The 14,591-nt window shown below is 40.5% G+C and overlaps 2 protein-coding genes and 1 long non-coding RNA gene across 4 annotated transcripts in view; 1 reads left to right on the plus strand and 2 right to left on the minus strand.

Moving 5' to 3' along the window:
* LOC125746672 (lysozyme C II-like) overlaps window positions 1-2,242 on the minus strand; it is a 93,850-nt gene extending 91,608 nt beyond the window's left edge. Inside the window, exons 1-4 of one of the 2 annotated variants that reach the window (XM_049020970.1) lie at window positions 2,041-2,242; window positions 1,222-1,383; window positions 520-598; window positions 38-278 (exon numbers count right to left, since the gene is read on the minus strand). In XM_049020970.1, coding sequence (XP_048876927.1) covers window positions 212-278; window positions 520-598; window positions 1,222-1,383; window positions 2,041-2,173 — 441 coding nt within the window. In that variant the 5' untranslated portion in view covers window positions 2,174-2,242 and the 3' untranslated portion in view covers window positions 38-211. Of the gene's footprint in view, window positions 1-37; window positions 279-519; window positions 599-1,221; window positions 1,384-2,040 lie in introns of those variants that run through there. The other variant, XM_049020965.1, reaches the window with a different exon arrangement.
* Window positions 1,392-14,588, plus strand: LOC125746677 (uncharacterized). The gene is made up of 2 exons (XR_007399033.1): window positions 1,392-1,707; window positions 13,888-14,588. It is a non-coding gene; the product is annotated as an uncharacterized LOC125746677 (long non-coding RNA).
* Window positions 2,925-4,551, minus strand: LOC125746674 (lysozyme C-like). Its single transcript, XM_049020972.1, has 4 exons — window positions 4,186-4,551; window positions 3,918-4,076; window positions 3,621-3,699; window positions 2,925-3,401 (listed from the first exon to the last, which is right to left on the minus strand). The coding sequence occupies exons 1-4, from the start codon at window positions 4,316-4,318 to the stop codon at window positions 3,335-3,337; spliced, it is 438 nt and encodes a 145-aa protein (XP_048876929.1). The 5' UTR covers window positions 4,319-4,551; the 3' UTR covers window positions 2,925-3,334.
* Window positions 14,589-14,591: the final 3 nt, after the last annotated feature.

Consider the following 14,591-nt stretch of genomic DNA (forward strand, 5'->3'; position numbering starts at 1 on the left):
TTACACACAACATGGCCTATTACTGCCACCCACTGGATAAACATGTTAACTTCACTCTTTATTGATATGTCATTGTTCAAAGTGACAGCGACTGTTTAAATATGTTTAAGAAAGTCTGATGATTTCCATACAGTGGCCCCATAAGTGGTTTGAAGAAAGTATCAGCAAGTAGTCGCACGACGGGCATGTTCTGGCTCCTGGGCGTTTTGATTCAGACCCCACAGCCTGCAGTGTACTGCCTCAGGTCGCCACCCCGGCAGTTATTCCGCCAGGCCACCCTGATGGCCGATATGACACAAATTAGCAAAGGGACAATGGAACATAATTCAGAGATTTGTCAGAAGAGCAATAATAATGCAAATTCTACCATAGCTTAGCAGAGGTTCACTGTGTTACCCAAGTACCAGACAATTATAGTTGAATATATAATATGTGGGACTCCGTACCTGCATAATTCAGAAAGACAATAAAAACTGAACATTGTTCCACCAGTTGTGCTAATCAAACACTAGCTCTTACCAGGCTGCCATCCCTTTGGGGTCGCTGACCACACGCTTGGCACACTTGATGGCAACGTCAATGTTGTCAGTCAGCAGTTCTGCAGGAGAATGACCAGGGGACCATGTTGCCAGTCAGGTCTTTGAAGGTGTAATGTACACATGCATCTTTGATTATTCAGCAGACAATCCAAAGCAACATATATTTGAGAAAGCAACCGGCCCCTAGAGTAACTGGGAATAAGGGCCTTGCACAAGAGTGGTGAAATCACTCTACCATCCTCATGATTTGAACCAGCAACCTTCCAAACTCAGCATCCTAACCCAGTGCGCCACACTCTGGCCCATGCCCTGCAGTCAAATAGTTTCATGTTATTCACACATTTACCCACATATACGGGGCTGAGCTTTTCTCACTCTTAGAAGTAACTAGAGTCATATGTGGGGGAATTTTAAAAGTGTACTAAAATGAGAGCCTTTTAATTATTTGACAACACAAGCCTTTCAGGGAGCCCAGTGTGTCAAGTGCCCCATTTCTCATGCTTTTGGCATTAAGTTTCAATGATCTTGAGTCTTGATCTCAGACAGAATGGGGTACAATAGACTTCAGGGTCCCCTGTGACTGTGTACTGAGTAAGTGAATAGACGATGGATGGATGGATGGATGGATGAATGACATATCACCTTTCTAATCCTACTGCACATGATGAATGTCTTTACTTACGGTTACAAATGATGCCACAGCCATTCTTGGCACGAGGGGTTTTAGAGTCATTGCACCAATAGCGACTGTTAATCTGGAAGATGCCGTAATCCGTTGAGCCATCAGAGTTTCGGTTGATGGCAGATGTGTTGTACTTAGACTCCCATTTGACCAAACAGACCCCTGGGAAATGGAAGCAGAAATAATATTTAATTAATATCAATAATAGTTCAAGACCAACAATTTATCCATGACACCATGATCAGGATAAGTGGATGGTGACTAGATGGATAGACACACATGAGTTTTTTGTATATTTTCTTAGTCATCTTTTTTAGTCATTTCTGTAACCACTTATCCGATTCAGGGTCTTGGGAGATCTGGAGCATATCCCGGAGGCTATGGGCACCAACCCATCACTGGACACACTCACGCACGGGGAGAGCTTGCAAACTCTACACACAGGGAGCCATGGCAGAGAGTTGAACCCTGGTCCAGAAGTGTGAGGTAACAGTGCTCACCACAATGCTGATTTTTCAGCCATATGCTTCTATTCTTACTAGTATGGAATTATTCCCTTTATGTAGCACTTTGGACGGAAATTCATCCATTTATCTGTACATTTATTTTGCATAACCAGTGACCAATGCATGGCTATGATGACCAAGCCTATTTCAGAAAGTGCAAGAGAATGCAGTAGATACCTGAGATGTGGGGTCAGTCCATAACATGGCACATACAAGCAACAGCAATCACTATGAGCAGCTTAGGGCTTCAGAATATAGATCCTGAGGAACATACAAACAATGTGACAGGGTGAAGTGAAACTGTTAGACTTACAGTTAGGCAGGCTGTACCCACGGTACCCATCCAAACCTGAAGCCTTGAGTTTCCGTGCCAACTCACATCGCTCAAAAATCTTAGCACTTGCTGTTACCAGCAGGACCGAAACGAAAAACATGAACAATTTCATTTTGCGAAAAGTGGAGACATCCGAATAGACCAACTTACTGTAAACCACCTTTTATGTAATGGCAGAATTTAAAGGGGAGGGCATTGTGTGTGTGTGTGTGGGGGGGGGGGGCGAAGTTTGCAATTATACAGGTAAAATGAGGAACATGTTAGCTGGAGGAAATAAGTGAAGGCTTGATTTTTCTCTGTGCAGGGGAGTAGAAACACCAAATTAGGGAAAAATTCATTTTCAATTTGCATTTACTTTCCAAACCAAAGTAAGCCCCCCCCACCCCCCAAAAAAAAAAAAAGTGATGGACCTACGGGCACGGCAATGAGTTTTGTTTAATACTGTACACATTTAGAAGAACTAAGTGAAGAAATCTTATAATCTCCTCTAAAGGGCAATCAGAGGAAGGAAATGCTCAAACCGCCTGCTAGCCAAGTGTAACAAAACAACTGTACCTGTACAACTACTGTATAAGGTCCTCTCTGAATCTTATCCAAAGTCACCAAATGAGCAATTAGGTAAATATTTGTTGACATATGCCAATTTTAGCACAATGGAAACCACTCTTGTGTGGCAGTGGTTCAATGGTTTGTTGTATTGTTTCACACCTGTCTGAATCCTGTCTTAGCTCTCTGTGTGGAGTTTGCATTTTCTCCCCGTGACATATAGGGTGGTTTGGCTGGCATTCCATTGCAAAACAACAAACAAGTTTAGTAAGACTTGGCAATAGAATCAATCACATGACACAGTTATAAGAGGAAGGAATAGGGACTTTATTTAAGAGTGGGTGGATTTACCAAAATGGGAGAGAGGACACTGATTGGCAAAAGGGAAAACGAACAGGAGCATAATGGCCATTGTTGTCAGAACAAATGCTCAAACACGGCGAATGAGGAACAGCTGGAACAAATCAACAGACAATAAGGCAAGACAATCATCTGACACGTGGTTCTAGTCAACATTTAATCATATTTTGCTTTTTTTAATTTTCAGCAAGATAGATTGTGAGTAGCAAGCAAGATTGTAAAATTGTGACTTTCTCTTCACTGGATGGATTGATTCCCCTCTGTATCACTGATAAATCCTTTGCTAAGTGTATGAAGTAAACAACCATTTAAAATCAGAGGGTAAGAAGCTTTGTGGTGGTAGTTTTCTCATAACAGGAAGTATGCTTCACACCCCACAGCCTTCAACGTAGGAGCTCAGATCACGACCACGGCAGTGTGCGTCCCAGCCATACCTGACGATCAAAATGACACAAATTATCAAGAGATCTCAGGACTGGGGAAAACATATAAAAACAACACAAATCTGAAAGCCTCTACCCTACATCAGGAGCGGAATTTGATAGATCAAAAACTAACATGAGTTTGTGGAATCCATATAAAATGCTATGTTATTCTTCAACAGATTCAGCTAAACTTCATGCTAACCAGACAGGGATTGAATGCATTCTTACCAAGCAGCCATGCCATTGGGGTCTCTGACCACACGCTTGGCGCACTGGATGGCTACGTCAATGTTGTCAGACAGCAGTTCTGCGAAAGAATGACCAAATAAGACAATGTTATCTGTTGTGCATTTGAAGGTGCAGTACAAATGAAAATGTGAGCTGACTAAATATTTGAAAACCCAAAGCCTTCTCTTATCTCTCATTTTATACTCACTGTTAAAACCTGGCTGGTTGGTGTGCATTTTTCTATCAAGGTACTTCTCTCGCTCCTTACTGCATTTGATGAGGTTTTGTTCTACTCACCGCTACAGTCGATACCACAACCATTTGACGTAGGTGTCTGGTAATTGTTGCACCACCAGCGGCTGTTGATCTGGAAAATGCCGTAGTCCGTTGATCCATCACTGTCATGGTCGATAGCTTCTGTGTTGTAGTCTGACTCCCATTTGACCAAACAGACCCCTGGGCAAAACCAAACAATTTTAACTTTTGACATTAGCATTTGCATTCCCAAATGACTCAACCAGCTGACTACTGTGTAAGATGTATAAAGAGGAATTTGCCAACTTACAGTCTGCCAGACTGTACCCATGATACCCATCCATTCCTGAAGCCTCGAGTTTCTGTGCCAACTCACACCGGGTGAAAATCTTGCCATTTGCGACGGCCAAAAGGCCGAAAACAAGAAAGAGAACAGCTTTCATTCTGGAAGTAGTAAAGCTCTCTGAACAAGTCAGTGTAAAATGGTAAAGTCCCTCAAGCGATGCCCCAATATAAATAGGAGGGCTGTGATTTGCACAGTCAGTACTATTTGTTTAATTCTGATAGAGTAATGAAAGATTCCATTCTGCTGATTCAAGGTTTGTGTTTGCGGGGCGTCCTTCAGCTTGGCCAAGTAATCCCTTAAAGGTCAACCGAAGATGTGCAGACATGTACATGGAACATTGTGTTATGAAAGCAACAAAATGAGACACTTCCCAGTTATGTACAGTTTGGGACATTAATAAATGTAAAGACTGAAAACTGAAATGGGTCCTTTTTTTGTCAGTTAAAATCAAATGAATTTGAAGTAACAGAAATCTTGTTTATTATTCAAGCCTTTGCATTCTATATGAAATTATGTATCTTAGTGCCATCTGCCTTAGTGTACATTGTGTGTAACAAGTTCTTTCCTCATGCCATCAGAATCTTCAACATATTTTTAAGTCATCACCCCTCTTTGTGATTCCATTGAAAAATCAAATTCATAAGTTTACCAGCTATCTGCATTGGTTACTTTATGCATTAATTGCATTTAACAAATGGTAATGGTATAGAACTGCCTTACACATCTACTGCTTTCACATGTATATTTCTAAACTTAGGTAATGTACAACCAAACCCGCTGCACAGCCCTGGTTAAAACCTGCACTATTTCTACAACTTATTTATTTATTCAATCATTATTGCCTTGTTTTTTTATTATTTGTGGTCTAAAGCAATTTTTCAGACATATGCCATTAGTCCTCATAAGCTCCATGAGCTTAGTCCATAAACATCAGGTAGAGGAATGAACACTGAACACTACTGCAGCCATTTTGAAAGAATGGGTGACTGCCCAATGGATCAGTTTAAATTCTGTGGTCTTTGATTGAACGTAATTCGCTGAAGAGGCCTTTAATTTGCACACCAAAATAGAGAAAAGAGGAACTTTGGAATTGTTTAGCAGCCAAACTGGTTTCTCAAATACATGAAAACAGATTAGGAAATAATTTGCACATGCAGCTATGACCAATTTGTAACTCAGTATTTCCCAATCTAGTGCTCAGGGACCTACAGACAGTACACATTTTTGCTCCCTTTCAGCTCTGGTAGGGAGTTGGAAGGGAGCAAAATTGTGGACTGGCTGTGTGTCCCCAAGGACCGGATCGAGAAATATTGTTATAACTGATACAAAGGCCATCGCAAGTAACACTGTATACAAAAGGAGTCAAATTGAAGCACTCTTTTAAATTTTTTCTAAATTGTTTTCTAAGATGTTAAAAACACTCAAAAATGTACAGCATAATCACCACAGTAGTGACCAGCACAGCATTTGCAATATAAACAGGTCAGTACTAATAACTGTTAGTAACATTAAAATTCAGGAATTCCGATGTAGCTTTTATAACAATATAATAAAATATAATAAAAGGTAGGGCGGCATGGTGGTGCAGTGGTTAGCACTGCTGCCTCACACCTCTGGGACCCGGGTTCGAGTCTCCGCCTGGGTCACATGTGGAGTTTGCATGTTCTCCCCATGTTGTCGTGGGGTTTCCTCCGGGTACTCCGGTTTCCCCCCACAGTCCAAAAACATGCTGAGGCTAATTGGCGTCGCTGGATTGCCCATAGGTGTGCATGTGAGAGTGACTGGTGTGTGAGTGTGCCCTGCGATGGGCTGGCCCCCCATCCTGGGTTGTTCCCTGCCTCGTGCCCATTGCTTCCGGGATAGGCTCCGGACCCCCCGCGACCCAATAGGATAAGCGGTTTGGAAAATGGATGGATAATAAAAGGTGGTGACACATATACACAAACAGAAAATATAGAGATTATAATAGTATCCATTAAGATTTTTTTGACAAGTGGGGCAGCACAGTGGTGCAGTAGTTAGCACATCTAGGACCATGGGTGTGGATTTTACATGTTCTCTGTGTTGTCATGGGATTTCCTTCAGGTACTCCAGTTTCCCCCCACAGACCAAAAACATGCTGAGGTTTAATTAGAGTCACCAACTTGCCCATAGGTGCCTGTGCATAGTTGTACTCATATCTATTGTCTTATAGAGTCAGAAGGACACGTAGCATAAGCTTTTCATTGTATAGTGTAACTGATAGCTTATGCTGCATGTGACAATAAAGTCTTGATTTTTGAATAGTGACAAAAATGACGGAGGCATTTTATACTGGGAGCTCCAGGGACCTCATGGAGCAAGAAGTGACTGCTGATGTACTTCTGCTGACTGTGTCAATACCTGTTAGGTCTTGCAAGTACATCATGCAGCTGCTGAGGAAAATGCAAGCCGAGACATTCTCCTTCACATGCTGAGTGTGAGTTGGCGCACTGCAGAGGCCAAAGCCTTTGTCTGAGTGGGAATGCAATGTGAGTTTTTAATTCACTGGACAACTCTACATCTAGATAGCTACTATTAAGCCATTAATATGGTTGAGTGCATCATGAACATTCAGTGTACATTTTAAGTCTTTGTGAGTCACAGTATTCGACTACCTTTTCCTTGCTTTGTTTCCTGCTGGAATGACTGGGGTAACCGAAGGCAGAAGGTCCAGTTGCTTCCTGTAGCGACACTAACCTTCCACCCCACAGATTTTCTCTTAGCAGAAGCGATGCACAGCAAACGTGGTAATATACTGATTCACTGACACCTGTTCTGCTCTTGAGTTACCCGTTTTACTCCCTACAAAAACTATCTTTCTGTTGATGACTGAGCTGATCTAACGACACCCATAACCAGGACTCATTTGGATAAAACTGGGCCATCCATCTATAATGCCAGGTCTTCTGCCTGTTGGTCCCCGAGATTTTTATCCCAAACCAGCTTTTGTCCAATGCAACATACATTCGTTTGTTTATGTATTATTATTATCACTACTGCTACTTTTTGAGAAAGCAGCATCAGACATTCTTAGAGCAATTGGCTTAGGTTGCCAGGGGTATTTCAGGTTGCCAGGGCTACAAACCAGGTATGTAATTGCCAAAACAGGAATAAGATTATCTTTGCAAAGTTACTTCATTGTTCATAGTGTTGAGTTTACAAAGGGCCTAGAGAAGTGAAGTCTGGTTGATTGCAGCAGCCAAATTATGACTGTAACTTTAATCTGAATTCACTACACTATGTGTGAGTAGATGCACATGAAGTCCAGCTACTAGTGACAAGCATTAGGTACCGAGAATAATATGTTTGTCAGCTGTGATGAGCCACAGTTTATTAATGATTTTTTTTGTCATTAGATTAGATTATATAAACTTTATTGATATAAAATATTCTTATATTTTAGATAGAGGCACAAGACAACCATAAAGGAAAGGGATTTCACTTTTGATTGCTAACAAAGCAACAGATAATTATATTATAACACCCAGCACCTGCTCTAGAAGAATTTCTAAGAAATGAGGGGAAGGCAGAACAAAATAACTGGGTTTGGAGAACCTTTTCAATCTCCATGGTAACCAATCACTAGCTTCGAACACAGAAATGCCATGGCTAATAAAACCCAGTGTAGCATAACTGGGCTGACTGGCCCTCATTATGAATTAGGCCAGCGGTTTCGCGGATTCATGGCGAGGACTTAAAATGGTTATGCTGGTTCATGGTATGTTTTGGGATTTTTGATGAATGAGTCATGCTTGTTTGAAGTTGAATGTATGAACAGCTACAGAACGTAGGACGGCTGTAAGCAAAATTTTAACAATATTTCAAGAGTTTTTCAGGATCATGGCAGTTGCCACTATGGAACTGTACAAAGCCTTATTTAGGCGATTAAGGCTGTATTAATGCATAGCCCGCCTATTATGTTTATAAGTAATAAAAATGGCGAGGGTTATTGGTGTTAACAGAAGAATAAATGGTGATCCAGTCAGGCAATTGGTTCATCATGATTTATAACAGATTTTGTAAAATTACATGTATAAAATGACAGATTTTGTAAAATAAGAACATAAGTAATTTACAAACGGGAGGAGGCCATTTGGCCCATCAAGCTCTTTTGGGGAGAACTTTGGGGAGAATCTTATCTAGCTCTGATTTAAAAGAACCCAAGGTTTTAGCTTGTGCTACACTAGCAGGAAGATAATTCCATACTCTAACTACACGTTGTGTGAAGAAGTCCTTCCTCAAGTTCGTTTTAAAATGTTCTCCAGCTAATTTCCACTTATGGCCACAAGTTCTAGTATTTAAACTACTATGGAAATAGCCATTTGGCTGAACAGCATCCTGACCTGCTGGAATCTTATATTCCTGGATCCCTTAGTCTCCTTTGCTTGAAGCTAAACAGATTCCACTCAGCTAACCTCTCCTCATAAGACGTTCCTCTAAGACCAGGAATCATTCTCGTAGCCCTATGTTGCACCTTTTCCAAGGCAGCAATGTCCTTCTTAAGGTATGGTGACCAAACCTGTACACAATATTCTAGGTAGGGTCTTACCAAGGAATTATATAATCGTAGCATCACTTCCCTTGTCTTAAACTCACTTGGACTATAGTTAATATTAGTAGTAATGTTAGTTAAACTGATTGGCCTATAGTTTGCTGGGTTACTTCTATCCCTTTTTTCAGTATGGGCATTATATTAGCATGCTTCCAATCAGAAGGTACTGTTGGAGTACGCCGACTCCACCGGGTCCGTAGATGAGAAGAGATCACCTGGAGGCGTGGATGAGTTGTCCAATAACCTTTTATTCCAACAGATCTGGGAACTCTGTGACACACCGTATTCCGACAGAGTTCGACTTCCTTACTATTCATGTGTGTCTTATACCCTTTTACAAGCGGCCCCCGCCCCTGTCCATACTTTTCCACTTTCTGGCAATTTCGCCTTATCTGGTACACCATGTTGTTCGGTACGTTATCCTAGCAGCTGCTATGCCTAGCAGCTGCCACCACAGCCTGCGTCAATAGGTTAACTTTGGTACGCACAGAGCCTCCCTACGTGTCCTTGTTCCCCTGCAGGTATTTCTGGAATATTAAAGTTAAAGGTTGGCTAAGAATATCCCTCATCTCTTTTAAAACTATAGGTAAGATGCCATCAGGGTCCTGCAATTTATTTATTTTGAGCTTAGCTAGGCTTAGTACCACATCAGCCTCAGTTATACATATACTGTATCGTACTAAATGGTGGTAAGTTACTTATGTTCTCTACTGTGAACACCTGTGTAAAATAATCCATCCATCCATTTTCCAAACCACTTATCCTACTGGGTCGCAGGGGGTCCGGAGCCTATCCCGGAAGCAATGGGCATGAGGCAGGGAACAACCCAGAATGGGGGGCCAGCCCATCACAGGGCACATTCACACACCATTCACTCACATATGCAGTCCTACGGGCAATTTAGCAACTCCAATTAGCCTCAGCATGTTTTTGGACTGTGGGGGGGAAACCAGAGTACCTGGAGGAAACCCCACGACGACATGGGGAGAACATGCAAACTCTGCATACATGTGACCCAGGCAGAGACTCGAACCCAGGTCCCAGAGGTGTGAGGCAACAGTACTAACCACTGAACCACCAAGCCACCCCCTGTAAAAATAATCATTAAACTCATTTACTATATCAATTTCATTTTCAATTATAAGGCCCATACTATCCTGCAAATTAGCGATTTCAACTTTTAGAGCTGTTTTGGAGTTAAAATATTGGAAGAAACTTTTATTGTCATCCTTAGTCTCCAATGCTATTTTTCTTTTGACATTTCTCTTAGAGATTCTAATGTTTTTTAACTCAACCTGTAAACTTAAATACTCCTGCTTAATTTTTAAATCATTAGTTAATTTCCATTTGTGGAAGAGAGCCCTTTTCCTCCTGACTTTATTCTTCATTTCCTTAGTAAACCACCTTGGTTGTAGTTTCCTAGATTTAGTTTTGCTGGAAACAAAACTGTATTATGTTGTGTTTACATCTTAAGTTTTTTTTACTTACAGGAATATGTGATAAGATCATTCCTCCTTTTCCAGTAACTTCCTTTTGTGATGACTGGAATCTTATGTTTGTATATGGCTTAAACAAAAAACCTTTGACGTATATAATATGCAATATAAGTAGTAAATTTCATCTCCACAGATAAGCTGGTTATGTATTCAGGACTTCAAGATTAGATTAAATTAATGTCCTCTTATCTGGCTCTTTAAATACCTTTTTGATGTACGTGCAAATTATTGAATGAAGTTACTGACTTCCGAGAAGTTCACTAAGTTAACAGTACGGCTTGCACATTATGGTTCTGTAATCACGTATCAAGACACCCCATGCTAAGATCTTAACCTCTTTTTTTCCATGTTCCAGCTACCAGTGTTGAGTATGCTTAAGCAGACAGCGGTTTGTCAACCAAGGTCACCCTAATTAGATTGTTTATAATGCAGATGCTTTAGCCGAAAGTGATTACATACACTTTTGAGAAAGCAGGGTTTGCCAGTCCATGGAGCAATTGGCGATTAAAAGCCTTGTTCAAGGGCCCAACGGGGAAGCTACTCTTCAGACTGTGGGATTTGAACCAATGGCCTACCCCCTGAGCCACACACCACCCAGAAGTGTTCTATTTATTTAGAACATGATTCAGCCAGTCCTGGGAGCAGTTAAGGTTAAGGGTTTTGCTTAATGGCCCAGCAGGGAAATCATGCTCTTGATCACAGCATCTGAATTGGTGACTGTCTAATGACAGACACAGTGTCCTAACCTGCTGAGCCACACCCCCTCAGAGTAAGATCACTCAAACTTTCCATGGGAATTTTTGGGGATTTATGGGAATTTAGATTTTGCTGTATATGAACGGTTGTCAAACATTAAAAAAAAACATATTGTAAACAAATACAGTGCACTAATAAAAAAAGAATAATTTTTAAGATGTTTATATGTACATTATTGAACATTAATGCACTGCAAAGGGAGACCAGCTGTGCTCAGAGGCAGCTGATGTTGGATTTGTTCGATTAATGCTTCAGCTGGTGACCAGACCCTTCCACCAAGGTCGAGATGTGCTTGGATGACTGCTGGATTCCTTCTCCATTTCAAAGGCCTTGCTCGGTCAAAACTTTGCCAATAATGTGGAAATTGTATTATAAATTTCCCAAATCTTAAAATTTCTTTGCGTGGGAACTTTTCCATCCCTTTGCAACCATAGTTAGAAATAATCAACAAGTGCTGGCCTTTTTGCTCTCCTATACTCACTTTGTTCTTATTTTCCATTTTTTCATGTTAATGCAGATTCAAAACAAAAACGAGAGAAGCCTGAAACAGACGGGGATTCTCTCAGCGTATATAGCCCACTGGAGAAAAAAAGTATTTCAGGATGCTTTGTGAGATACTTTTCACCAAAATTGGGTCATATTTCCCATCAAATAGGCTTAATATTCAGTATTCCAAAGAAGGAATGGCAAAACGATACTGAATGGTTTCGGCTGTTTGCATCCTGAAGTGCAGGATTTCATGTTCTGTTCTGTTATCACATATCTGACTGTTATTACTCTGTTCCGTTATCACGTGATTTTCTTGGCACCGACTAAGAGGTGTACATAAAAAATACAAGTTGGCTGTTCCTCTTTGTGTAGTAATTGAAAAAGGGTAGTTGTTGTAATTAAGTTTAACTTTATCCCAGAGGAAGGGGGTCATGTCCTTGCCTTAATATCAAATTACATAAAAGGGCACTTTGTCAAAAATAAAAGACAACGATGAAATCCTCATCTTAAAGATACAATTTACCATCCGTGTGCTGGTATGTAGGGAAGTTCAGACGATGATGTTTGTAAAAATGTTAATAAAAATGATCGCTATCAAGAGGCTTGCACAAAAAGCTTGAGCATAGCTTGTGCAAAATAGGACTTCACATCAAAAACTATGTGGCACAACACTGGAAAACTGGGAAAATATCAACTGATTCTCCATATACAGGAAATCATAGTCATACAATAAGATTTACAGAACTGAGCAAAGCAGTCCAAAGGCAGATCATATGGTGATTACTGTTTACTGAGTATCTCTACAATTTGTGAGTGAATAAAGCAAGATGAATCCAATTAATGCAATTTTTTTAGGAAGCACAGGGCAAGAAACATGCTGGGTGGGATAGCAATCCATCACAGGGCATGTGCACACAGGCTACGGTCATGTACGGGACTGCATTTAGTCAAACTGCATGTTCTTGAACTGTGGAAGGAAATGTAGAGAAAACAGTAGAGAAAAGCCCATGGGAGAGCATGCAAACTCCACAGGCATTATATGGCATTTATGGAAATGGTTTGGACAGTGCCTCCTGTTCAGTTTCATTTATGGATGGACAGAACTGAACTGACATAAAAAAGCGCTGTTACGAATCTGTGTAGCATAAATATTGAATCAAAAAGTGGTTCTTTAAAAAAAAAATAAAAAATCAGACAGTAAAAAAAAAACACACCTTCAGTTAGTTTGAAAAATCGACAGCAATATTTATGTGCAAAAGAATAGCATTAAAATGCTATTGCCTTTCAACATAACTGATGTTATCTGATGTTCAATCATAACTTGATTAAGAATACATTTGTACTGAGCCTTATGGCCTGTTGCTGCCCCCTACTGGACAGCACCTTGGTAGTATGTTCTAACCAGGAGGAAAGTAACAGGAAAAATGTCAGATATCAAAATTATTGTTTAAGGTTAAGTAATTATATGTTTTCCCCTCAGGATTAATAAAGTTCATTTTCTTTCATCTATCTACTTAGTATTAACTTATAAGTAGTACTTATAATGCCTATAGTAACTCAGGAAAGATGTATACATGTATACAAGCATTATGAGGCCTAAATCCAGTCTGTAATTCTATTTAGGGGGTGTTCGGCAATTCAGCCAAGTGCAAATTGGAAAACAATAAGAATACATGCAACGGTCGTGATTTTGTTCAATTACCTCCAACAAAAAGTTTTGCAAAACTTTGAGCAATCAATGAACAGCAGTAGTTTTGACCTGATACTGTTGTATCTATAGCATAAGGGCATTAATGTGGTGAATTTGACATTGTATAGATCTTTCACAATGTTGTTTCATTTGGCCTTTTACCACTTTTATTTTAATGCACTAACTTTTAATTCATGATATAATACATACATTTTATACATGCACAATATTATCCTACAGCAGTGGTTCTCAAACTCGGGCCTCGGGCCCCGGGCCCCACTGCCCTGCTTGTTTTCCTGCTATCCCTGCCCCACACACAAGTCCCAGCTGTCTTTCAGCTTCTGACTCACTGAACACACCTGATCCAGGTAATCAACAAGGATAGCTGGAAAACAAGCACGGAAGTAGCGCCTGAGGACCGAGTTTGAGAACCACTGTCCTACAGTAAGTGATTAAATCAATGTTTCCCAACCCAGTCCTTGGGATCCCACAGACAGCCCAGGTTTTTGATCCCTCCCGAGCAAAAACAGACTGCTGTCGGTCCCTGTGGACCGGATTAGGAAACATTGGATTAAATTAAGTCAGAACAGCACTATCCACTAATTCACTGCATTATAACATTACATCATCATAGTTGACCTCTGATGTCATTTTCATACTAGCTGAGGAGACCAGGCCCAGGGTTGCAGTCCGGCTTCAGGATAGGCCTACAGCACTGGAGAGATGGTTCACTGGCCTTCTGCTGGGTCTTCCCACTGTGGAAACAGTGCCTCTTCCACCAAGATCAAGGCTATACTTACCCATGAATTGACGGTTAAGTGTATGGTGGTTTCTCATTTAAAATCCTTCAATTTCCTATGCTTTTGGGGTGAAATTAAGTGGTTTGCTCTGCCCATTAAGCATGTTTGAGTTTAGTAAGCAACATGTTTACCAGCTCCGCCCTGAAGTCATAAAATGTAAAATAAACTGCACTGTTCTAGTGGAGACAGATTAGTGGTCAGTTGTGTAGCATTTTATCTCCACGGTTAAGGGTTCGAGCCCCTGCCCCAATTCCAAAAACATGCAGTTGGGTGAATGAGTGTCTCTTATTACCCAGAGTGAAGTGTTTCAGGATGTACCCTGGGCTCCACTCTGGCACACCTGTCCAGGGTAAGAAGTTATGAATGATGGGTGCAATATGTTAAAGAGTAGAGACAATTAAAAAGATTGACCTTAAAATTTACTTTAATAATTAGAGATATTTTCCATCTATTGATTTCATTTTTCTAAAATGTTAGATTCTCAAAAGCAGATTACTTGTGTGTACTTCAGATTAGTTAATATGTGCAATGACAAATGCCACCAATAAATGATACTACTACTATTG

Source organism: Brienomyrus brachyistius, chromosome 7, assembly GCF_023856365.1.
Source record: "Brienomyrus brachyistius isolate T26 chromosome 7, BBRACH_0.4, whole genome shotgun sequence".
Taxonomy (NCBI): Eukaryota; Metazoa; Chordata; class Actinopteri; order Osteoglossiformes; family Mormyridae; genus Brienomyrus; species Brienomyrus brachyistius.

Bases quoted from the DNA above. Each gene is read 5' to 3' on its own strand.
- LOC125746674 (XM_049020972.1), bottom strand. From the start codon at position 4,318: ATGAAAGCTGTTCTCTTTCTTGTTTTCGGCCTTTTGGCCGTCGCAAAT. The intron at 4,077-4,185 runs GTAAGTTGGCAA...GGTTTTGCCCAG, and splicing joins TGGGTACAGTCTGGCAGACT to GGGTCTGTTTGGTCAAATGG. The intron at 3,402-3,620 runs GTAAGAATGCAT...TTTGATCGTCAG, and splicing joins CCCAATGGCATGGCTGCTTG to GTATGGCTGGGACGCACACT.